The sequence below is a fragment of the Chiroxiphia lanceolata genome, chromosome 7, assembly GCF_009829145.1.
Source record: "Chiroxiphia lanceolata isolate bChiLan1 chromosome 7, bChiLan1.pri, whole genome shotgun sequence".
Lineage (NCBI taxonomy): Eukaryota > Metazoa > Chordata > Aves > Passeriformes > Pipridae > Chiroxiphia > Chiroxiphia lanceolata.
Window position 1 is genome coordinate 28488605 of NC_045643.1, and position 26605 is coordinate 28515209.

The 26605-nt window shown below is 42.7% G+C and overlaps 1 protein-coding gene across 3 annotated transcripts in view; it reads right to left on the reverse strand.

The window, feature by feature from the left end:
- SEMA5B (semaphorin 5B) overlaps window positions 1-26605 on the reverse strand; it is a 271865-nt gene that overhangs the window by 104708 nt on the left and 140552 nt on the right. For 2 of the 3 annotated variants that reach the window (XM_032693508.1, XM_032693509.1), the window contains exons 5-6: window positions 16220-16319; window positions 986-1031 (exon numbers count right to left, since the gene is read on the reverse strand). In XM_032693508.1, the coding sequence (XP_032549399.1) occupies window positions 986-1031; window positions 16220-16319 (146 nt within the window). Of the gene's footprint in view, window positions 1-985; window positions 1032-16219; window positions 16320-17952; window positions 18077-26605 lie in introns of those variants that run through there. The other variant, XM_032693510.1, reaches the window with a different exon arrangement.

The following is a 26605-nucleotide window of genomic DNA, read 5'->3' on the forward strand; positions in this document are numbered from 1 at the left end:
TGGGAGTATCAGCTTCTCTAATTCTTTATTGTTGTCATTGGTAACTCTGGACTTTGTTTTCCTTTTAAAGGAAGATTCAATGCACTTTACAACCATTAAACATCTTTTCTTCTCTCCATCTATCCTTGTAACTCTTACTAACAGCAAAAGGCTTGTGCACATCAGAATGGCTGGCAGTACTACTCTAATGGCTTCTTTGCATGGTCAGGTACAGGAGTAAGGCCTCTCAGACTCTCTGAGAAATGCTGAATACATCTTTGGTGCTCTAGCAATCATAGAAGATGGTAAATATCCCAAAGCATAAGTATTTATTTATTTAAAGATAAGCAGTGGGGTTTCCACTAAGAATTTTTGCCACATCTTTCAATTCCAGATTCAGTGCAGTGAGAGCAAAGTCCTAATACTGCTGGATATTTGCAAGCCCTTTCAAACTTCAGCTGCTTTGCCTTGGTAAAGGCGTGGGTAACATACATTTTTCAACCCATTTTCCCTCTTGAATGCTTGCAAGTCCGATCATGGGTTTAGTATTGCATTCAGCAAAGCACAGGTCCTCAGCAATCCATGTTCACAAAGGCTAACAAAGGCTAAAAATGAGGATGGATGAGAATAGTTAAAGCTTCTCCGACATGTTGCTGACATCTCTAAAGAAAGCCAAGGATTTCTACTGATTGTTGTGTTTAAGCACGTATCAGTCACACTACTTGTTTTGTTCCTTAAGATGCCATATTTTTGGCAGATCCCATTACCACCCAAACACTCAAGAATCAAAGCCAGAGAGCACCATCCAAGTGGGCAAGTGTAGGAGAGCCCTTCCCCCAGCATTATCCCTGGAGTGGGAATAAGCATCTGGCTCTCACTTTGTCTTCTCGCTGCTCCACCACTTTGGGCAAATTTACACTATATAGACTTCTGAAAATGTACATCAAATATTACAGAACTTTCATTAACAAGTCAAATAAAACAAGAGAGTAAAAAGTGAACATACCTGAATAAGAGAAACGTTGTGTAGACTAAGTCTGAAGAGGTAGTTCCTGCATGAACAAGCAGAAAAATTACAAACTATTAGGCTACCAAAGAAGGAAGGGAAAGTTATTAAAGCAAGTAATGGGTTTTGGTCATTCATATCCACAAACAAAAGTTTTTCCTGGACTACTCTCCATAGAATACAAAACCAGTTATATACCTGGTCACTGAGTTGTACATCAGTATCTTAGTGAACTTGGTAACAAAGTTCTGAGCAGGTCCTGGTGTTAAATATTTCAGAATCCATAATGAAGATCCACAATGAAATCCCAACCACTAAGGGCTGTTTGCAAACCCTCAACAGGGTTTAGTTGCAGTCTGCATGGGCTGCAGTCATGTTTTTCACTGCATTCTGAGAAAACTGGGATTGGACAGAAGCCAGCTGGAGCAAAGCTGACTCCCGCAGCATGCTCCCCCCCCCAAGCCTGTCCTTGTAGGCATTCCCATTGAGGACTTCATGGAAGGGAAGAGGGCAAATACTTCTCAGCAGAATCTCTCTGCACAGAAAATCAGCAGGGAAATCAAGGCATTGACTGCAGATATTCCCAATCCTTCTGTCATTGTCTCTTCACAGGCAAAGCGAGGGAATTCCTGACAGAAGTCACTGTAGCATGAGATACCACACATCAGCTGAGCTCCTGTCACCTTCTTCTGAATGTTCATATCCCACCACAAATAGGAGGGAACAACATTTGCATAAATGACTATGGATGAGGCTTAATTAATAGGATTTATCTCACTTTTTTGCTTGCTAAGACAATGCAGTTACCAGGAATCAGCTGACATATCAAGCCATACAGACTGGATTCTGTGCTTGAGGCTTTTGGCCACATCTAACTTCATATTTTTGCATCCCACCTGTCAGGAGGTCTAAAGAGCAGTGATCCTTTTCCAACATCCCTGTCACCACAATCTCCCAGAGAAGACACATTTATATCATACAAGATGAACTGAACCATGTTTCTTCAAGAGGCTCTATTTAAATGGTAGAAAGTGCATCTTTAATGATCCACTTTCATCCGTTCTAGAGGTGCCAGTATACAGACATTCCCCTATCTAGTGAAAATGCAAGTTCCAGTCTTAGGTCAGTAAAGTCAGAGAAACCAGTGGAAAGCTCCTATAGTGATGAAAAGGTCCTAAGGACTCTTCTGAAGAGCCTTGTTTAGGGTCTGTATTCAGCAGCACACTCTGCCCAAGCAAAGAAAGTAATTAAAAATTTGACATATGAGAGATTCTATTGGGTCACAATGACCACTACAAGGCTTGAACAATTTTTCCTCCTTCTGTTATCTATCACTTGTATATCACCTCAGTCATAATGATAGAGTTGCATGTGTACTTTGTTCCAGTTCTATAAATAAATCAAAAGGTCTCAAATGCTGCTGACTGTCAATAAAGAACGATAGGAACAAGGATGATGGGGAGCTTGGGAAGTCAAACTCCTGGTACCAAATCTTCAGCTGATGTAGCTCTGACTTGCTCTGATTTGCACCATCCTATTCTGTGCTGGGACTGGTTACCCACAGAAGAATGACACCCATTAGCAATATCTGAAGAAAATATATCAGTGACTGTTATACCTCCTGTAAGTACGCAGAGAAGTACACACACACAAAATCTCCATCCTCTCTCCTAGTTCTATCAGTGAAGATCCAGCATTTCTTTTGTACAGTCTGAAGACCTATTCTATCGCAAAGGGCTACATACTCTCCCAGATAATTTGTTATTAACTCTTTAGCATCAGCATCAGACCTAAGTATTAGATCTTCCAGGTGCATTCAGCAGACCAGAGGCAGTAAGCATACACACAGCTAAAATTTCAAAATGGAAATAAATTCTCATCCAGTGATAGATCTGACAACTCCCTTAGAACACCACATAGCTACTCTCACCAAAATATTAATGCAATGCCAGGTCATGAGATATCATGGAAGAAGCCTACTCCTGGAGAAGGCCTCCAATCTTACAACACCCTCAGGAGAAAGTTCTCATAACTAGGGACTTGAAGTTTCTATCCTGTTGTTAAGCATGCTATTTAAATGCATTGATTTTGGAAGTCTTATAATGCAGATTTCAGCTCCTTGTTCTAGTCTTGCAAAAACTGGACAGTTTGACTAAGTAATAGATTTTAATATTCAGGGTTTTTTTCCTTGATAGCACAGCAGAGCAAATTCAACCAAAATATCTTTAATGAAAGAGACGTATCTAAGGGACACAATTTTCATTGCACTCAGCCAAAACAGATGCAGACAGAAATAGTGTCCATTTCAATAAAGCCAGTCTGTCCTCTCAGTGATTGCTGGATGGCACTTGGACAAACCCACTCAAGTGGCTGAGATCTAAACCAGGCAGGAACATCATACTAATGTGAACAGCACAACGATCTTCCAAAAGCTTTATTCTAACCTTAGCTCTCCAAGTCTGACCTTAAGGCTTTCTTACAGAAAGGAGGGTTTCCCTACATTTTTCATCAGCTTGCCTCACCTGGTGTCTGAACAGCTACTGGCAGTTTCTTTTTGTTTGTTTGATCCTCCTCACATCTTATCAGCAGCAATGCAAACACCTGTAGGCAGACCAGGCTATCAGAGAAACCTCCCGACTCCAGTTGACCTGCCCAGCTAGAACTGACTAATCCTTAATTAATAACATGCTCTCTTAACAACACTTGTTCTGTAAAGCTATACCAGGAGTAAAAAGCCAAAGGGAAAGAGCTGCTGAATCAGACAGTGCCATTTTTATGAACTGCATTTTAACAGCAATTTCAGTTCAAGAATGAGCAAGGTCTCTGAATGACAGGCATGGTTTATTGTACCTAGAATTGCCCCATTTGTGTCCTTTTCTTCTGCTTGTGTTTGAAGTTATGTCTGTTTAATGCCTTGCTGAACTATAATTTAGAGCAACTGAAAGAGTATGATTAAGAAATATATGAGAACACTGAGATCTCTGCATGAATGGATGAGGTACCTTCTTGATCTTTTTTTCTGTCTTTTTTTTTCCTATCGTTTTGTCTTGTAAGTGAATGTTGGCTGATTCCTTTCTCTCCTAAATTAAACCCATCTGGACTAGGCCAGAACAGCAATTGCCTGGTGCAACCAGCTATTCTAATATCCTCCTTCTTCTGCATAAAAAGCTGGAACACAAACTTGGAGGGATAGGACAACGTTCTTAATTTCTGTCCTAAAAGGTCACACAGCTTCACTCCACAGTATTAAACACAAGCTTTGTTTCATACCAGTTGGTTGCATTTCAGCCATCTCCAGAGCAAGTGACTACACTCCTCTGAGTGCTCTGGGACAAATGGCACTACACCTCAAGCTGCTAATTATTATTGCTACTAACCTTATTATTCACGAACATCAGTGCACTCTTGAATACACTCATGTTAAACAGTAATGAGCTCTCAGCCAAGACAGTGGTTTTGTTGCATTAAGACACAGAGAGAGTTGATGGTGGTTCCTCTGGAGACTGATTCACAGCGATGCTTGTTTAAACAACCTGAGGGCAGATCCTTTCTCTGCCACCTCTGATTGCAGAAGGATATTATTCCCCAGCTCAGATACATGAATTTAGCTGTTGTAAAGACCTTCAACCTAGTCTTGAAGAATTTGCCATCTAAATATATACAAAAGAGTGAAAAAGATCCATAATTCTCATTTAAATTTAAAGCACAGATTGAGCAATTCAGCCAACATCACAGAGCATATCTGCGGCACAGCCAGGAGCTGATCTGCCAGTCCAGTAGTCTAGGCCCTGGTTAAGGAGAATAACTCACCCCCAAAGCTGGGGCACAGCATGTAAACCACTGCTGAAGTGTCATTTACACTCACGGGTAGATGTTGAATTACTTTCTCGAACTGGGCCCAGTATGCTCATGTACATATGAACAGAGCCAAGCTGCACTGTAAATCCTGTAAACGAAAGTATTTGCTAATTGGCTTCGTAATTTGTATCTGGCTGCTTGTAAAATGATTAAATGCTCACAGTGCCTGGTACCACACAGCATACATACCATAACAGCAGGAGAGCAGCTGTGTTTCAAGAAAGGGTGTGGAAGAATATATCCACTTAAATCTGCTTTCCATGACATTCTCAAGTCAAAGCTGCTTATTGTTTATTTCATACAGCCAAGAGCACATTGGGTGAACTTTGTAACATGGTGCCTGTGCACTTCTTCACACGTTGCCTGGCCTTGAATCAATTTACATTGAAGGCAAAGCACTTCGGCTACGATGCCACTGAGCAACAGAGATAAAAGACAAATTAAGCCTTTCCTTTGGGAAGCCACATAACAAGAGTGCTTGAATAACAGCAGAGACCCTTCCTCTTAAGAATTCTGAAATTATAAGGGTTGCAACATGCTTCAGTAACTCGTTCAGGCCTCTTTTTCAGTGCCTCTTTTCAGGCACTGCATCTGTCAGCACTGTACTGGCTGATTAAGAGGTGCTTTCTTCTAATTAAGAGAGTACAATCTTTTCAGTTCTGCTATAGTAGATCAGGAGGAACATGCCTGCAGCCAATGGACTGATCATGTACCAATGAAAGTCCACCCTACCTTCGGATTATTTTTTCTATTTAAATGAGTGAGGTTTGTTGACATTTCCTAACTCCTCACACACCAAGCAGGTAAGATAACCTCTCTATGCTTCAGAACAACCCCTGCTAGCAAACTGGGAGCCACAAGAGTCCTCATGCTGACCACCACCAGAACCTCTCAGGGCTTGGACACACACGCAGACCAACAATATGCCTTGACTCAGCTAGTCTGTATCACTACAAGACATGTTACACCTGCTCATTTGTTGCTACTTCCCTGCACCTCACGGTCACTGTGAGAAGCTCAACCTTCCCTCTTTACAGGGCAGGCTTTCTCAAGCCCCCTCTCTTTGTAGGCAGACAATTACTCTGCAAGTAGAAACAAAGCCAACAGAAACTATCAATAATGTTTGATCATGAAAAAAATACTTTTAAGGAATGTTGTGGTTTAACCCCAGCCAGCAACTAAGTACTATGCAGCCACTTGCTCACTCCCTACCCTCTCTGGTGGGATGGGGAGGAGAACTGGAAAAAGATAAAACCCATGGGCTGAGATAAGAATGATTTAATAATTGAAATAAAGTTAATTATTATCGTTGCTGTTGTTATTGTTGTAATAATAACAAAAATAATAACAGGAAAAAGAAAAAGAGGAATAAAGCCCAAGAAACACAAGTGTTGCACAATATAATTGCTCATTCCCCCATCCCCAAGCCCATCTCCAAGCAGTCATCAGCCGCTCCTGCCCAACTGCTCCCAGTTTATATACTCAAGCATGATGTTCTATGGTATGGAATATCCCTCTGGCCAGTTCTGGTCAGCTGTCCTGGCCACACTCCCTCCTGGCTTCTTGTGCATCTGACCGCTGGCAGAGAATGGGAAATTGAGAAGTCCTCGACTTAGTGCAAGCACTACTCAGCAACAACTAACACTATTCTCATACTGAATCCAAAACACAGCCCTGTACCAGCTACTAAGAAGAAAATTAACTATTCCAGCCAAAACTAGGACAGGGAAAGTTGAAGATAACTGAATGAAGAGCTGCTCTCTCTGTTAGGGACTATTATTGCACTGAAAGAGGCATTCAACACAGCTTGGGTGAGCTACTGGAGCCTCAAGTAGGCTCATGGTGCTCCAGAAAGAGGTTCCCTATATTCATAGAATAAAATAAAATAGATTATTTTAGTTGTGTGGGACCTACAAGGATCATCTGGTTCAACTACCTGACTATTCAGGGCTGACCAAAGTTAAAGCTTGTTGTTAAGGGCATTGTCTAAATGCCCCTTAAACAGTGACAGGCTCAGGGCATTGACAACCCCTCTAGGAAGCCTGTTGCAGTGTTTGACCACTCTCTCGGTAAAGAAAGGCTTCCTAATGTCCAGTCTGGCACAGCTTCAAACCTTTCCCATGCGTCCTGTCACTAAATCCTAGGGAGAAGAGATCTGCACCTCCCTCTCCACTTCCCCTCCTCAGGGTAGGATTGTGCTGCAATCAGGGGCCAGGTCTATAAGAGGGACTCACAACTGTCACAGAGCAGATAATAAGAAAAATAATTAACAGAACAAGGTCCTTTGGGTGATATGAAACAAGACACAGAATTACGCATATGACAAACCTAATAGCTCCATTCTGGCACTCCTGGAAGCCACGTGCTGGGGCTGAGCCTCAGGCTAGGAGCCAGCAACTCCTGTCAGCTTTTCCTATCTTTGCTTCTGGAGGCCTTAGATATACTTTGTACTTCCACACTACACGACAAACACAGCTTAGTCATGCTTCACAACTTCCTAGGAGCTGGTTAGTATCATTCCCCCCTTATACTAATGGAGAAAATGAGCCAGAGAAAGGTTAAATGACCTTCTCCAAAGCACACAGCAAGTCAGTGATGGAATCGAGATCAGACCCCAGGGCTGTTGGCTACTGAATCTCATGCTAGATTAACGCACAGTGCCTCTACGCAGGTCCAGCTGTGGCTGAACTTTGCAGATGGTTATCCACATTTCTGAACTAGCCAACCATACCAAGAAACCCAGCTCCTGAAGGATGATTCTGGCCTTTGCTCTCAGAAGGAGTTAATTGCATGCCTGGTCCAGGGTGCAATGTGATGATCCATTTGCAAATGTTACTTCAATGACTCATTTGAAGTGCCTGGCACACAGGCTGGAGAAAAGGTGGAGAACCAGCACCTCCCCTAGAAACTGGATTCTTATTCACCAGTAATTTTGTTTCTATTGAAGAAAAATTTGTCCAATACATCATTCTTCCTCAAAAATCAATAGATGTACAGCAGAGAACCATACTAAATGGCAAGCCGTAATATGATGCAGTTGCTGTATGAGCAATTGCTTTTCCCAATGCAACATTTCTCAGTGATAAATTCAGCCAGAGCTAGAGAAACATCATCTTAGTAGAGGCTCCTTATGCAGGCAGCATATCATTCCGATTAAACAGCTTCCAAATTAAGCCAAAGGCTCAGCTACTGTTTCTAGGTTGCCACTGAGGCCCATTTAGTACTTCTTGGCGGAGACAAGGATGAAAATCAAATCCTCTATATTCCAGTCTCCAGAGGAGAACTACCACCAGCTTTAATGGCACAGGGTGCATGGCACAGATCTGCTCAGGTTCGATGCTGTATATACAGGGCCAACTCTAGAAAGAGTCAAAAGAGGAAGACACTTACAGATGCAGAACAGGCAGGACAACAGCAAAGCTGAGGAACACTTGGGCTACACCAATATGCAGAAATCTAGACAAAATGACGCTGCCATGGAAGGAAGAGGAAGGGGATCTGCCCTTGGATTGATAGCCTTGTCCCCTCTTCCCTCAGCTTTCAAAGGGAACAGCAAGCTGGCTTTGCTGTCTCTGGCCCTTCTCCTTTCCCAGGGTAGGAGAGGCAAAGCCTCACTCCAGTATGATTCCACATCCTTGGGGGTTGACAGTATTTGCTATGCTCCTGAGACACCTTGACCCAGCTGTTTTCTGGAGCATAGCCATATGTATACACTTCAGAGAATGGGGATTTGGACTTCTTTAGTAATGTTGTTTGAATATTTGAATATATTTATAAAATGAGGGTAAGTTTCCTTTTTTTTTTTTTTTGTTACACTTCCTTCCTCTGATTCACTAGATGAGTTTGCTCGAAACCTCAGAGATGAAAACTGAGCCAAACTCATGTGTGGGTTTGTTCTTATTTTCCTGGAAGAGTGATTCCATCTCTCAGACCATCACATATTACCCCACATGCCACCTCAAGTCTCTTGTGACATGTGGCTGACAGCTCCTCTCTTCCTTTCTCATCCAGTTGGCAGAGTCACAGAGCACTTAGAGCACCTTGATAGGGCCCCAAGCCACACAAGGGTCTGCGATCTCCTATTTACCCATCACTTTCAGTTGTGCTTTCGGTAAGTCTCAGGGTAAAATTCCTCTTCTTCTGATGCACTGATTATTGTTCAGATCTTCCCTGGCAGCCTCCCCACCTGCCTACTTAGGCTGATAAACATGCTCAGTTCTGTCAGGCTTTCCTCAAACTCTGGATGAGTCCAACATGTCTTGTATGTAAATACTGATAGAGTTGGCTGGTGAGATTAAGTTATTGCCAAACAACCCCTTCTCTTTGCTGGGTTTTTATACCTTTGCAGTGGCACAGAACAGTAGGCTTAGCACCTAAACATCTGGATATAAAGTGATATGCAAGTCACTGTGGTGGGCCCTGCCATATAAAACTGACATATCACCACCTTAACCAGAGCAAGAGAAAGTATTTTCAGTAATGCAGAGGAAAACTGCTCTGCAGACCCATTCTGTGATGCTGTAAAACACATTAGGGCCAAGTCTCCAAGGCTTTTGCCAAAGTATCCTGACCTTGTGTTTGCACCCACCCCACTCTCAGAAATACAATCTTCAAATTTAATTATTCTCAGTGTGTTACTAAAGCAAGTGAGCCTCTCATGGGTGGCTGCTTTCATGATAGGGTATCACTGATTTTCATTTTATGTGGAATATGAGATATTTTTCTAGTCAGGCCTGCAATTCGCTGTGTAAGGATGCTTCCTATCAGCCTATGCTGCACCAAGATTGCCTTTCACACAGCACTGGCTGTGCAGGCACTGGCTGTGAGTCACCCAAAAGCCTGCTTCCTCTGAGGAGGGGCACAAGTGCTCAGACTCCCACACCACTGACGTCATTTGCAGGGAGGTGGATGGTACTGCCTTGCAGGTGATTTGAAGGACCAACTCATGACAGAGCCAACAAAGCTCTCTACCAACAAAGATGACAGACCAGAGACTGCCACTGCCTCATCCTCTTCTCTGTGTACAACACCTGGTGCAAAACTGCTCCTTTGCCTTCCTACAGCTGTAACTTCTTCTGCACATTGGCCCATCCCAACAACTAGACAGTGGTGCAGCACAGCATTTTATTTGATTTATTTATTCTGAATTAACTAAAATCCACGTTCTTTGCTTGAGAAAATGCACAAATTTTAACTAAGAAAAAAAATTATATTTTGAACAAAATTTGGGTCAGGCTTCAAACTTTTCAGAATCCCATAATTACAAAAACTGTCCTTCATCCTTTCCTGTCCCTTTCTCCTCCTCCCCAAGGGGTATAAGTCAGGGACAGCACTGATTTGAGGTATGACAAATTCAGACTGCTGGCAGACCAGCAGAGGAAAGCAAACCCCATAGGTGAAAAATAGACACCCCAGTGGGGCTTTGCTGCTCCACACTTATAGAAGGGCTGAGCTCACCTCACCTGGCACAGTATCAGAAAAGAAAATCTCCCTCTGAACTATCTCAGACTCAACCAGAGAGGTTAAAACCTGCACTTTAAAACACACTTTTTTTCCCTGTGTAAAAAATTGTGCATCCCCAATTATGGATTTAACTAGCTGCAGTGTCTAATCACAGCTTTCTCACCTTTATATTCTTTATCATGCAGGTCAGGCAATTTCTTTAAAAAAACATTAATAGCCCTTTGAAAGTTTCTGTTAATTTCAGAGACTGATTTTGCTTTCCCCCCACCCTCACATCACCATGTTATTTACCCCTCTCCAGTCCACAATACGAGGATGCAACTGTAATTAGAGCACTCTTTTGTCTGACAGGAAAAAATTAGAGTGAGAAAGGAAGGTATTTGTTTTTCTACATTTCTCTGCAGCAGGACTTTCAGCTGCCCACCTATGATCTGGATAGAATCAAAAACATTATCATGCTCTTTGCTTGCTCACGTTCTCATTAATACCTCAACTGGTAAGGTAATTTCTCAGGCAAATGTGACCTAGTAGGGGGTAAAGCTGGCATAAGATGGCACGTTAGTAACGCAAGCCATTGGAAATGGCTCAGTCAATCTGTCTCAGGAAGTATTCAGACAAATCCTGGAGTCAGACATTAGCAGGGACAAACGGACGTCACTCCTGGCTGTTAACAGGACAAGCCTGCAGACTATGTAATTGTTGGCTATGCCCACGTGGTTGTGCCCAATGTTAAGTTGTTTGCATTTTAATCTCTCCATGCTATACAAGACTTGCCTTCTTCAGCCGTGCTGAAGCCCCACTGTCCCAGTGTAAGTGCATGGGACTCACAGACTTTCATGAGCATTTGGAAAACCTGCATCCTCTTTGGAGAGAAAAGGCTGACAGCAAGAGATTAAACTACCAGGTGGAAATACAACAGTAGAGGGTCCAAATCATACCTCTGCCATGGGTTTTCTGAGTCCACAGAAGAACTTTGGCTATGTCCACGTTAGTCAAGTGCAGAGAGATCTCTGAGGTTGTGCAGACCTTGACTGGCATCTTCAGAAAGTGCAGTCTCACTGCAGGAGTAGCTGTGTTAGGCACAGTACTGTACTACCTTTCATATCTACAATAAACTCACGTGACTCAACATCACAGCCTTTTCACAGGGCAGGCTGGTTCTTAATCCCTTTGGGACTTGGGTTCCCATCTATAGCACAAAATTATTAGTTCTTTCTGGCCTCACTGAAGCACTGTGAGGATAAATGCTGTTGAGGGGTCCTGATCATTTGGCAACACAAAGTATTGCTCACAGACTTCATAGTCTGTGGATCTGTGGATCAACTCTGACCCGGCCGCTACCACTAAATTTGCTGTTTTGCAAAATGCTTTTTGCCTAGCCAACATAATCTGTGGAGTCTTACTCTCTTCAGGTTTTATTGGCAGTCCAGATCTGGACAGGATTGAAGGTGCCCAAGGGTAAGAGTGATATTTTCCAACCAGCACACGTTCTGACGTTTTACTGCAGTGCTCTGGAGCTTTCTGCCAAGCGGGCAGGAATCAGCCTATGTTCAGCCAGAAATCTGCATGTAACCTGGTGTCTGACAGATTAATCTATCATACACCAGAGACTTTAAATAAACTCAGAGTGCCAAACCTGCTGGTTGAGGGTCTTAGAGTATATTTACAATCTGCCATATTTCTGCAAGCTGCAACTTGAAGGAACTCTTCTGGGACATCAGTCATTCCATTCAGCCTTCAGCTCCTAAGCCTGCATGATTTAGAACTTTTTTTAGTCCTTATACAGCTAGGAGCATAATAGTCAGTCAGGAAGGGGTGTGCCCAGGCTGTGCTCCCCCTAAAACAACCCTTGAAAGTTCATATAGCACCTTCCCTGCTCACCAAACTAATCATAATGATGCCCCATTCCTCTAAGTGTTCAAGACCAGGTTGAATGGGGCCCTGAGCAACTCAATCTAGTAGGTGGGATTCCTGCCTAAGGTTGGAGAGTTGGAACTAGATGATCTTTAAGATCCCTTCCAACACAAGTCTTTCTATGATTCTATGATATCTCCTTTCTTGCACCTACTTGGCAGTAACAAGCACATTCAGATCAGCTCTAAACCAAGTATGAAAATCACCCCTGTCAGAACATCAAGACTTGCATCACCAGCAGCTTAGTAGTTTTACATTTAGTGCAGAGAAGTCTGGCAGTCCAGGATGACGTGCACTTTACTTGCCAGTTCTGAGTCCCCTGATGCAGCCTTTGCTCTCTACCCTCTACCTCTGGGCTCTTCTTGGTAACAGCCAGTTGTGACAAGGGCTCCTTAGCCACAGCTCCCCATGTGACAGCCATGAGGGACGGTCCTTTCCCATCTCCTGATGGAGCTGACAGCCCTCTTGGCAGGCAGAACTGTCAGGACTTCTAGTCATAATGCTTTCTGGCTGGTTTTCTACAGTAACACCTTCACTTGCTGTGAATGGCCAACCCTCGTAGCCATGCCTCTCACATCCGCAGCCCCAGCAGGCTACTGCCCTGAGCTGACACCCCTGCAGTTTCCTTCTGGGAAAAGTCAAATGTTTCTCTTACGGCTTCCCAGCCACTCTCTGTGCAGTCATTTGTTTGGGTACCATCCTCCTGTTGTCCAAGCTGTTTCCCTTCAGCTTGCTGTTGTGCCAGATTGTCACACGGTGTCTCAACCATCCTCCGTTAAACCTTTTATGTTGTCCTCGACAGGGAGCTCTTGTGAAGTGTGATTTTTGGCCTGACTCCAAGCAGGGTCTTTCATATCATCACTTCTTTACTGGCTCCTGTCTCTGCCCAGCCAGCGATGAGACAGTCTCAAGGAGTAAGGCTTCTCAAGGAGGTGGGATGTCACAGCTACACTATGTCCCTTTTCTACAAAGCCCTTCCCGGGGCCTGGGCACCTTGCCTACAGCACAGGTGAGAGACCAGAGAACTTCTTTTCCAACACAAATGTGAAACCACTGTGATCACATTTTCAATTTTTTTCTCAGTAATAATGGGGTCTAGAAAATTGTTTTTCCTCCAATTAAAATAAGCTCAAATAGTGATCACTTGTGCTCAAGAGCTGAAAAAAGCAGCAAATATTTCAAAACAAGCACTCATTCACAGAAGAAAAATAGTACATTAAAATACTAACTCTATATCCAAAACAAAAACAAAACACAAAAACTGTGAGTCAAAATGAAGGTTATGAAATTTGAAATGTGTGTTTTTATACTTAATGAAATGTGACTCATAATATGGGTCGTGTAGATTTACAATGTTCTAAACTATTCAGATCCTTACTTGCAAGCATTTTGATTTTACAAATGATGTGACAAGTAAATACGTTGCTTAGAAACCATGGTGGGCTTTTGAAACTAATTCTTTTGTTTCTGGGATTTTGACTTGGCAGGTGTTTGGTGCAGTGGAGTTATCAAACTCCTCTGGTTTACTCTCAGACAGCACCAGTCATTCAGGGAGGGCTCTCAGATAAGGATAAGGCTTAAAAATCTGAGGCTCATGTTATTCCAGCTCCCTGCCTGCATGGCATGCCCTCAATACCTCTTACAGTTTCAGTCACGCTGTGTCCAATTCCTGAAACCAAAAACCCTTGTGAGCCTCAGGATCTTCTTTTCTTCTAGGAAGTATTTTCTATGAAGCTTTGAAACACAGGACGAACTAAGCCAAAGAGATGCTGTGGTGAGGTCATACTGCTTTTAAATAGAGACAGAAAAAAGTAGTCTGAAATAATTTATAACGCTATCATCTAAGACAATGATGTTAACCAGGAAATTGAGAAGTGGGAGTACTTATAAACGCCACCCTGATCCCAAACTCCTTCCATAACCCCAGAATAGCTGGCGTTACTACTAATATGATCTACAGCAGCACATTTAAACGTGGTTAACATTTAAATTTAGGTTTCATAAATTACACCCTGCAGAGATGGATAGAGACAGCTCCTATCTCTTTGAGGTATTGTTTCATTTGCAAATTCAAGCAGATGGTGCACGAGCAACTAATGACTCAAAAAATCACCCCTAAAAATAGTCCAGAACAAGGTGTGGATTTATCAGGGAAGGAGGGAACAGAAAAGGCTTTACTTCCCCTTCCCATTTCTCAGGCACAGCTCCAGGAGCCCAGCTCACCCAGAGCTGTGCAGCACCCCATTTTCAAGTATCTCTCCCTGTCACCTCACACAGGGAAGAAATGAGGTGGTGAAGAGAAAAAGGATTAGCACTCCCCCCTTTCCCCACACCAAGCCTGTATACAACCCAAAAAAATCCTCCACCCTGGGAAATTAGAACTTCCTTAACTGTATCCAGAACTGCTCAGCACAGCAGTGTGGCACCACTGAAACTTTCAGTCTCTCAGCCAGGTGGGTAGTGCTTCATGAAAACTGACTTTTCCAAGCAAATTCTATAAATACTTGTCACTGCTTCCTCATGAGGCAATACACTGCAATATATTGTACTTCCAGCGGGAAGCCAAACTTGCTGTCACTTCGCTGTTTATAATGATATCGTAGCCTCCTGTCTAACCACACTTGTACAAACTCTTGGGGAGGTAGAGAGTCCCTCCAGGACATGTTGCTGGGGTTTGAGCAGGGGTGAAGCATGTCAACGTTAGCAGCATCTGCGTGGGGAGAAACCTGCCGAGCAGCCGAATTATGTAAAGCATAAATTCCTCAGAGCACCGGGCCTGTGTTTGTGCAATGCCTGGTAGAAGGCACTGTTCACAGCCATCCCCAAAGCAATGACATTCTGAAGTAATAAATATTAATACTTTCTGGTTAAAGATCCCAGCACAAGTAAAGCCGCAGCTTGAAAAGTAAAATGTTTCTATATGAAAAGTAGGAGGGCCTCTGGCAATTTTAACAGCTACAGGAAGGTGTTATTATTTACTGCACAAATACACACAGAATATGTATATTAAATTACACTTCAGTTATTTCTGTGAAGCAAAAGACTCTCCTTCTGCTACAAGTCTTGCTCTTTTCTCTTGTTTGTACCATGAGTTCTTGCATCCCTGTCCTCTACTGCTGAATATCCCGGAAAGAAAGCAGTCTCTTCCTCCATTTTCATTAATAGTAGAGACTGCTACTACAGTGTTATCTGATTCTAAATGTTATACTTAAACTGATTTGTTAGACCATGCTTAGTCTTTTTTTTTTCGGCTTGTCTTATCTGTTTATTATGCAATAAAAAATCATTGCTGTTGGGGCTCATGATTCAACAACTCCTGATGTATATTATTTCACTGAAGCACAGCTCTTTTTCCCATGCAGCTCTAAATTTGTAAGAGCTTGCCTGTGCTCATCTTCTGTGTTTCCATCCCCCTCATATGGCATCCTAAATAAAAACAATGTTTAAAAATAAAGGAAAATATATGCTAATTATATACAATGGGCCAGAAGAACAGAGTTGCACAAAAATGCATTGGGTGAGGATCTGACTGTATCAGCAACATGAAGCAAACAGGCTCTGAAGTGAATTCTAAGAGAGAAGAAAGCAACTATTCACATTGCCACTATTACTTATACAAAGGTGAACAGATGAACCTAGTTCTGAGGGAAAGTCTGGCCACAGTAAATAAACCATGATGTCAAATTCTGTGCTGGCAGAGGGATGGTGCAGAATGATTTACTGTAGCTCTTCTGACATTCACAATACTGAGTGAGATGCCAGCATTCTGCTTCATTAACCAGTCATTTGATTGCATCTTTTTTTTTTTTTTTTTAATTCTAGTAATTTTCTCTTCTTTGCAATTATACTAGACATCTCAATCTCTCTACACAAATTATAGCTTTCTTTTTGAGGAGGAAACTGGCCACATAAGCTGGAAACACACTCTCCTCTGAAGCCAGAACCTGAAGGGAAAGAGCTTGAGCAGCCACCCTAGACTAATTAAAAGATTATCTTTACCTTGCTCCCACAATGAGTTGGTTCCTGTTGGCATCCAGTGCAAGCTGAGAAAAGTCATGCACACCTGGATAGGTGAAATTCGACACCCAGGGCTTCAGATCTGCAACAAAAATGAGAAAACAGAAAATAATAAAGCTGCTCCAAAAGCAGTGAGTTCACCCGGACATCCGCTAATGGATTTCCTACCGAGTCATCTGTCAGGGGAAGGCTAATTAATAATCTCTTTAAAGGGCTTCTATTCATTATGATTCTCAGCAGAATGTGCAAAAACCCCTCACATAAACACAAGGCCATCTCAGCATTTATTTTCACATCCAAAATGGAGTGTCAGCATTGGTTTCAGAGACAACAGCAGCTCGATTTTACTTCTGTTAAAACCGAGGAAACGTCTTCAGTGCAAGGATTAAGTGGTGTAAAGGGACAAGGCTGCCTGCCATAACACCTTCATAGCCTTTTCTTCTGTGCTAATCAAAAGGAAACTGCTGCCCACCAGAAACAGAAGGTAACGCCAACGGATGGAGAGCCAACTTAGAGTACAAGTGATCTGCACTCAGGACCCAGCTGTTCCAATGACAGGTTTTACCTTCTCTTTCAGGTCTTAGCTTCTCTTCTGGGTTTCACTTTACCTAACATCTCAGATCCTTACCAGTTAAATCATTCCTTCATTTTTAGATGGTGGGGTGTGGGGTGTCATCACAGCATTTTTGTGGCCGAGTGATTGCACAAGCTTGAGAACTGGCTCTATCAACTAGCTTGGATTCGCCAATCTAGGCAATTGTCCAAACTGCAATCACACAGGTTAAATGGAAAGCAAAAGATTTGCCTATACTTTAGTCACAGAGGCAAAACTCTTCTAGAGAAAAGCCAATATATTAAAACAATATCAACTGAGAGATCTAGGACAAGTAGTCCTGTTGTAATACAAAACACACTTGTTTAAAGAAAAAGGTAAATTACTATTTTTAGGGTACTCAGACATGATGCTAGGGCAATTCACAGGATCCCAGCTTTCGATACCACTACCAACTTTGACCTTGTGTGTATTAGAGATCACAGAATTTCAACCTCTCACCTTACAGCTTTACAGCACAAAATAACTGGGAATAGACTTAAATGTATCTTTCAGAAAGTCATTCTACTGTGAAGACTTCTCTTGAGAACTGTTAACTACTATGGCTGTAAAATACATGGAGAATACCAAATATCTCGGGGAGTCAGACACAAATGAGACCAAAGGACCCTCTGTGACCTGTTGACAAGTAACTCTGCCTCATTCAAGGACTGGATCCAGGAGACTCAACATGAAAGGTAATATCTTCTGGTCTCATGCCAACAAGATACCAACACACAGGCCAATGACCTGATGACTCATAACAATAATGATACAGTTCAGACCAGTTCAAAAGAGCTCTGAAAAAACATGTTCCACTGTCATTTTATATCCCCAATGATAAATTGAGTAGTCTCACTGAAGGCAGTCAGGTTTGAACACTTTGTTGTAGGCATTAGTTCCCATTTCCGTAGGGGTGAGAGGACAGTGCTGATGAGGAATCTCATGCCTTTGTTGTCTTGGTATGTTTCATGGGATTACAGATGTGCAACAGTATAAAACCTTTGACGCACGGATATTTGTTGAGCCATTTCAAGTCCTTTCTCCCTCCAGGGATGGATGAAATTTAATCAAGCCCTTAAGTTATCAAAACCTTAAGAAAACATATAAATAAAGTCCCTACACTCTACATGATCTGCCTCTCTTTCCAAAGCAGGATCTTGTTCTGCCTCTGTCCAGAACACCACCATGTCTCATAGCAGCTCCTAAGGTCCCTCACCACGGAGCTGGACACCATCAGCCCTGATTCCATGCCCTGCCTAACTGGATGCTGCCAGGAGCTCTCCAACAGTGAGACCTCCATCCTCACAATCTAAAAACTCCGTTGCTGGGAGCTGGAGGCTTCCAACCCTTCTCAGCATTCCTGTCACAGCGCATAACCACACACAACACGTGTACCTCCTCTGCTCTTCAATGAAAAGGCATGAGTTAAGGAATAACTCAGCCCGTCTAACCTTCAAGCATCTCCACCTCCTACACTCCTCTGGGACCCTTAATGATGTACTAGCACCAGGGAGGCACCGCAGTTTCACCTCTGGCATTCTCCTAACTAATGGGGCTCTGACTTCTTTTCCTTAGCTCTTTAGCTGCAGAGACATTTCTGAGCCAAGCAGCAGAACCAGCAACAATAACACCTTTCAGGCAGGTTAGCCGGCTGACATGTGCTGCAGATCTTCTGGCATTTCTGCTGGCTGACGGGGGTGGGATTAGGGGATTGCTATATAATGATGATACCTTTTAAGGATCCTGCTTTTAGGCCATAATTTCTCTTGTCATTTTACCTCCTCTTCTACAAACTCTTTCCTACTAACTAACCCACTATTACAGTGCAGTGGCAGGAAGAATATGTCTTCATCTGCTGCTCTAAGCAAAAGCTCCTCACTTCAGAGAGGTACACTCATCAGTTCTTCCTTTTAATGGCAAGCTCTGACAAACTACAGGTAAAAATAATTTAAAAAAAATTAAAGGCAGTAGTTTGCTTGAATCTTTCAAAGTTGGTTCAAATGTCAATCAAGCCCAAGAAATAACAGGCAGTGTCTTGATTTCTATTACTACTGCAGGTGGTACAACTTATAAAGAAACCCTTCCCAGTTATTAAATTAAAAGCTGAAAGGCATGCATCCTCACAGCAAAATTAAGCTTTTATAGGCAGGTAGCTGGAGATTATTAAACCCAGCATGGTCCCAGATAAGAATGTATAAATGCAAGTTGTCAGAATTAATGCCAAATGGCACATTTTCCTTCCCAACTTTCTTTCCTCCTGTTAAGAGGGAACCAAGAGTCAGAACATGGATCTTTTTTCATTTAACACATTCAAATCTACTGCTCAGACCACAGGCATCCCTAAGGACAGTTTCAGCCTTTCACCCTGAAACTAGCTGAGTACTGCAAGGTAAGTGCTGCCCTGGGTCTATCCCATATTAGCTGAAGTTTACACATATGGACCCAATGAACTCCAGAGATTGCTTGTATTTGACCTTCCTCTGAAGGCTGATTTTTCCAGTGTTGACTCTTTAATTTGGCTGGAAACCTTCAGTGCTGGGGCATGTTTACATTTGCAAAAGTATCTGTTTAAAAACAGTATGAAAAATTAAAAACCAAGGGTCTGGCTTTGCATGTCGGCAGCAGGAGCCGGAAAGCTAGGAACCACATGGCTTAGGGGCAAAATGTTCATCAAGGCCTCCTTTGTGCTTCTCACCTCTAATCATTTCCAGGGGGTTAAAGATCCACACTCTCACTTCCTCCACACAAGAAGCAATGAACAAAAGTTTAACAGTTTCCAAAACCGTCCATCTCCAGATATTGATTCAGAACCTCTAAAGCTCTGCAAGCCCTCCACAGCTCAAGGTGTTTCAGGTATCCAGCTGCAAAGAAGACAAAGCTTCACAGGAAATGTAAGTCTGGAGACACAGCTGTGTTCAGGCTATTCTGCATGCCCAAGACAAGGTGAAAGGACACCCTCTGCCATTTCAGAGGGTGGTCCCTGCAGCCTGCTAGCACATTGCTGTGCTCTGACCTCCTGAGAGTACAGGACTGGGATGAGGATTACTCAGCTGCACAAAGAACAGTGTGCCATATTGCAGGAGCTGGGCTTAAGGGCCCGATCCAGACACTCTTCAAATCATTGGCGGTTTTCCACTGAGCTTGATGGGGTTTGGATCAGCTTCTAAAGATGTGGTAAACCTGGTAATACTTGAGTCTTCATCTCCTCAAAGTCAGCTGCACCCCACCTCATCCTTACTCTGTGTGTTTTGGAGGAAAGAAATATGTAAACACTGAGTTGAGACTTCCCTATCTGAAGGGCAGCATTTACTGCTTCATCTCACTTAAGCCCACTTGTCGCTCTCACCCCGAGCAGGCTGCAACAGCTTTGTGCGTCCAGCACACATCACACAAAAGCTGAGAGGTTAAACACCCATGCCTTGGAATTGCCAACCCATTGCAAGGTGCACCGAGTACGGCTACCCACTGTGCTATTCATTTTGCTGTATCTTGCAAAATAATTCTCAGCATGGATTTCCTATGAAGCAAAAGAAACTAAACTGAACAGGACCAGGGATTTTTGTGTAAAATGCTCCTACTTAACCATGCTCCTATCCTAGGATTGCAGAGAAAAGCTTCAAAGAGATCATAAAAAGACCTTAAGGGAAGAAGATAGGGAGGTTAAACAAGAAGGAAGATTCAGAGGGTCCCCATTCCAGAAAAGACAACCTGAACCCCATACCTTACATAAAGCTCCTGTAAAATAGGCTGATTCAACAGTAAAAGTTTGTGCAATGAAGTAGAGCATACATGTAGCACTTTGGTCCTGTAAGACTCAAGGGCAATAAGTAAATAAATACTTGTGCAGGTATTCAGACCTACTTTTGTGCAGTGTTAACTTGACCACTCATTAAGTGCTTCCTTACTGCCTCAACATGGTCTCTTCTAAGTTCTCTTAACTCAGTTTACTAGTTCATGGCATGCTTAATTACTGTATGTGAGTATTTCAGCACTCCTGGTGAGGCACAGATGACAGCCATGACTTCTGTAACTTGTACAGTCTCCTCCCTTTTTGGTTTGCTTCAGCCCTGGCCCAGGGAAAATTATGTATAGTTGTTGGCAGATACTCCAGTTTGCAAGTACTCAGGCACTTAGCTTTTTTTCAGACCATCCACCAACCTCAAGGACTCTCAGTGCTGGATCCCGACCATGACCAACAGACGCAAATCACTTTGTAACATAAGGTAAGGCCTCAGGATGTCTCCTTGGTATAGACTGAAAAAATGTCCCCTTTTCAGAATCAGACTTACCATCTCAGACCATCCTCTGCTTCAATTATCCTCAGTATTCAGAGCATTTTTCATGAAGCAGACAGTTGCTTGCTAAGAGTGAGGTCACAGTTTCCATTCTGTGTGGGCCACTGACCAGAATCCATCAGAGACAACGCAAACAAGGCTGTAACCAAAGCTCAGAAGGCTAATGACTACCCACCCATGCATGCTACCACCTGTCTTCTGAAATGCTGCAAGTGTGGACCCTTCCAAGAATTCATGAAAGTTAAAGTGAAATTACAGCATTATCTTTATTGGACTGACAATGAATCATATTTTAATATCAGTTTCATTTTAAATATTATCTCTGTGTTGTAGGTCACACCATGGGTTAGTGCAATAGACTTTGGACATTAACTTTCACTCCCACCCCATGCTGAGCTGTAAAAGTAGCCTCCACAATGCAAAGCCACTCTGCAATTTAGCAAATTTATCAGGAGAGGGAGAAATCATTTGCTGTGCGGGCAGAGCTGAGCAAACAAATGTGTCAGCACTCAGAACTCAACTTTACTTATGAGGCCAAAAAGCTCAATCTGGCTTTACCCCAGAAGTCCTCCTACACATACGTATCACCCTGCTGTCTTGTCTTCCCATCACCACCTCCACCTCATTACTGGTATTCTCTCTTTCTTTTAACCTGATCCGTTGAAATCTTTAATTGTATATTAAATACGTTCTCATCCCAAATGGTGCAATTTCTAACTTCATTGTCTTCCTAAATCTCTGATCTCTACTCACAGCTATGAGGACTCGGAAGACTGTTGACAGAGTATATTCCCTTCTACAAAATGGGCCAAACCAGCAGGTTCCTTCTCTCTCCCCTCAACATCCAAACCCAACTCAGATGTTCTTCCAGATGTCTTACTTTTATGGTGTCATTCAGTTTACCCTTCTGACCTTATATTCACCTCTCCTCCCACTCCTGCTTTCTTTTCTCAAGCAGTCTTCACCTTCTACCCAAATTTCTACCTCATTTCCTGCCCACTCAAGCCCACATTTCTACCTCATTTTCCACCCACTCAAACAATTTTTCCTGTCTTGACCAACTACGAAACTCCTTCTCTGATGAGAGAACAATGAGCTAAACCACGAGAGGCCTGTGGGTCACTGTGATAGCAGTTTACAGTGAGCCATTCCCTTTCCATGAGGTCCAAGAAGCAAGACAGTTGCAAATATCCCTCTCCAAAATGTCCAAGGATAGGAAATGACTGGATAAAGAAAGAATAAGACTTTCTCCCTTAGTATCATAAAAGAAGGAATAGTCCTGTCCCTCAGCTACCAAGGAATAGAACAAGACAGAAGAAAAGATTCTGTTTTTTACCATCCTAAAGTGGAAAAAAAAACCCCAAAACAAAGATTCAGGTCGCACCTCCACAGAGACATAGGAATCACAATAAGTATAGCAAGCATTTAAAGATATGTCAAACATGGACAATTTTGTGCCTCTCCCCTTACTGTTTACAGCTCCTCCTTGAACTGATCTTGCTGAACTTCTTCCATCTCAAGAGAAATGATATCTGGAGATGTAGGCAAGGTCCCAAGAGCCCAAGCTCTGTCTTGGGCAAATCATGAAACTATTTAGTGTCTCAGTACTTCCGATTATTAAATGGGTTTAGGGATACTGGCTGGTGCATCAAGGTCTAATTATCTGAAATGCAGATGATGTACAGGAGGCAGTAAGTATGGCTATTGCATACCAAGCATTTTGACTTTGTTTCCTAAATTTTAATAATTTCTTCAAAACAAGTGTTGTTAAATTGTTTCAATATGGAGAAAAAAGAACTTAGTCCAAACCCAATTTTTACAAAAGTACAATTATGACTGCTTGTTTCTTTACTTTTTTGTTATTAATATGGACCAGCTGGCAAAACACACCAATATAGGAGGAAGAACCCAGGGATTCAATCCCAGATAAAGAAAACACCAGATAATAAGCATGAACTAGTGCTTACTTCCAGTAGGGGACAATGTGCTGGTAAGTTGTCCTGGGGCCACCTCAAGGAAGGATATTGAAGGACTGCAATTCACATCTCCAATTTGCACATTTCTACAGTATTCAGCAGTTCTGCTCCATCAGAGAGGTCAGTCTCAGCCCATTCTCAGTTTCATTTGGCTTCCTATTTGCACATGGTGAAGGGCAGGCAGAAGCTCAGTCGAGACCTGCCCCAGGCAGAGAGCCAGATGACTTCCAGGAGCCAGAAGACTCTCCATTTGGTGAATCCCCAGGCCTCAGGCTGGGGATTGGAAAAGAAGTCCTGTAACATGAGAGAGGTTTTTCCCTCTTCAGCGTGGCTCCTATTGCTCAGACTCCCACAAGACCTCAAACCCCAGATAACACAGAACCATTTAGCTTGAAAAAGACCTCCAAGATCAAGTCCAACTGTTAAGCCAGCACTGCCAAGTCCACCACTAAGCCATGTCTGTAAGGGCCACATCTACTTTTCTTTTAAATACCTCCAGGGATGGTAAGTCCACATACATTGCAGGTCCTCACTGGCAATGGCTAACCAAGAGCAAGAGGGGATGGCACATTGCTGGGGGTGTTGGTAATGGATGCATGTCCATGAGAAATAAGTGTGTCCATTTGCCCTGCCTGAGATTGACAGTACCAAAGGTGTGTGTCTACATAGCACAGGACTTTATGGAAAGAATGGATTTAGCTTTCCTCATCAGTCTGTCAGCTGGGGCAAACACTACCCTTACACTGCCTCCCCTCCTCAACAACCTTGCCTGCTGCCCCACACAGCACTGCATGGTCCCATCACCACCTTGTGAAACTTGGCTAACTGGTGCCACACACAGCCTCAGTGCTAGCAAACCCAGAGACTTCTTGTTCTCTTAAGGACATTGCAATGTTTAAGTATTGTGATCCATTGTTTACTGAGACAAGCCCTGCAGCTGTCACGCAATCTCCCTCCCTGAGAAAGATAAAGTGAGTGCTCATGCATCACTTGCAGTTTCCTATGACATTCTGATCAGTATAATCCCTCTTTTCAGACAGGAAAGCAAGCTGCATCTTGGCTCCTACCACCACTGCAGTCTGATGGGAAAAAAAAAAAACAACGCCGCTTTGTCATCATTCAAGGATCCTTCAGTCTGATTCCTCCACATCTGGAGGCAAATTTTTTTCACTTCCTTACAGTTACATGCTCCCATCAGCCACTCGTGCCAGTAGAGGTGGTACAAGATTAAGGACAATCATTTTCACTAGTAAGAAGGTGGGAGAGGGCAGAGAAAGCAGGGCTAAACTCTCCTTGAATTTCACCTCCAGGTAGCCAGATCTGCCACGGAAGCAGATGTATCTGATTGTGACAAACATCTGAAGCAGAAGGTGATCCTCTCTGCTGGCTCACCACAGACTGAACTGGAGACGCCCAGTCAAATACACGGTTTGTGCTGTTTAACTGCCAGGCTTACTTCTGAGGACAAAGGTCCCACCATGAGTCAGTTACAGCAATGAATGAATCAGAGCAGAGGCTGTAAATTCCTGAAAGTGTTTTGAAATGAAGCTGTTCTCATTAGGATCAGTATTTTTAAATTGGACACTGGCTAATGGTAGTAAAGAATTATCAGAAACTACATTTTGTCAATGGCCTCCACCTCTTTTACTGACGTGCTGTAAAATTGCGCAATCCCCATGTATAAAATGCAAATCTGAATTTTACAACTCAAGCACTTCCACTGAAATACATTGCATGGATCACCCAATGTTATAAAAAGGAAAGAATGGATGATCTATGAAGTCAGAGCTCTTTAAGCCAAAGGAAGAGTTTCTTGAGGATTTTATCTGCACCTCCCAAAGCTAGAAATTATCATAAAAACCTCTAACCCAGTCTACTGTGTATTGCAGATCACAGACTTTCATCCAGCTAATCCTATACTAAGCCAAAGAACATGTTGGATTACTTAACCACTTGAATCAGCCATGTTAGAAGAAACAATTTGTCCAGCTGGACCTATCAGCGTTCTGATAGTATAACACTTTAGAAACAAAATTATACGGTAGGGTTTCCATTTACAGAATTGATGTTCCAGTGCTGTGCACTTTGACTGTGGCCTAGCCCTGCACATTAGCATACTCTTGGTTTCAAGTACACAATCCCACTTTAACGTAAGTACTTGACTTCAGTGCTTGACTGAGCTCAGACTGTTTGTAGCCTTCCAGGGTGAACCCTGCATGATTAAACAAGAATATGTCTTATGAGATTGCTGGTACTGAAGTCAACTTTACCAAAGCATAATGACACCCTTGAATGAAAGGTTTCAGGAGCATGTGATATATTAACACTCATCAGAAGCAGATGTGCTAAATAAATGAGGCCTGCTGTACCACTGGCACACAAACTCATTCAGTTAGGGAACTACACTAAGTAAACTTGAGAATAAGGCCTCTGTAAGGCATGTCTTTGTTTGCAACCAAACCACAGAAAAAGAAGATGAACACTTTGCTTTACTTTCCACCCTGTTTCCTTTCTCTGGTGTGTGCCTGGGATCTGAAAAAAGGCTGCCCATTTCTGTGTCCCAGATCCAACCCCCCTGCCAAAGACAGGAGCACACACATACTGGTGATAGCTGCTGCTGTTAGCCCCAGTTACATCAGCGGTACCTCTGGGAAATATTAATAAGCTGCTCTGCTGGTGACGAGTTTATCATGGCCTTGGTCCACACATAATAAACTGGAGCACCTGTTCTTCCATACTGTGAGCACTGTGAGTCTATCTCACTTGGTCATGCTGCTGAGGATGCCCCCCTCTCATCAACACCACCACCCATCGTCAGAGGCTGCTCCTTCTCTTGAGCTATTGTACCTCTTCAAACTTTTATCTTCCCTCATTGCAATATATGAGTTAATTGATCACTTTGCTTCCTGAAGCTTCACTGTAAAGTCTTCCTTTCTCCCCTGCTTGTCATCATTTATTCCATCTAAAGCATTTCGTGAATGAAGGGCACTCTTCCAAACCCCCTTTTCTTCTTGAGGCCCCAAGAAACAGCATACTGAATAATTTTTTCAATCAAATCTCATTGCAATTATTTGTGAAGTGCCTTGGACACCATTAATGAGAAAGTGTCAAAGAACTAGCATCATTACTGTTATAATTATTATTATGGAATGAAAAACATATTGAGAGCTGTAGGGTGTAATTTTCAGAAGTTTTGCCTGAAAGCAAATTACTTCCCTAACCACTGTATATTTATGGCTTTATCAGTCATAATTTTCAAAAAGATCTAAATCAAATCTGAAGAAGAACATACCTACTTCATTTGCCACAGTTCTATTTTTCAAGATTAAAAAGAAAATTGCCACAAGGCATGCTTAATGGCTATAAAATCCATACTGAAATGCACTGAAGGTTAAGTATTCTGAAGCATCCACAGGATTCCACCAGTTTCCAGTCAACGCTCCATCACTAGTTAACATGTGTGGACATTCAAGGGCATCAAGGTTGTGAGCTAGAAGACAAC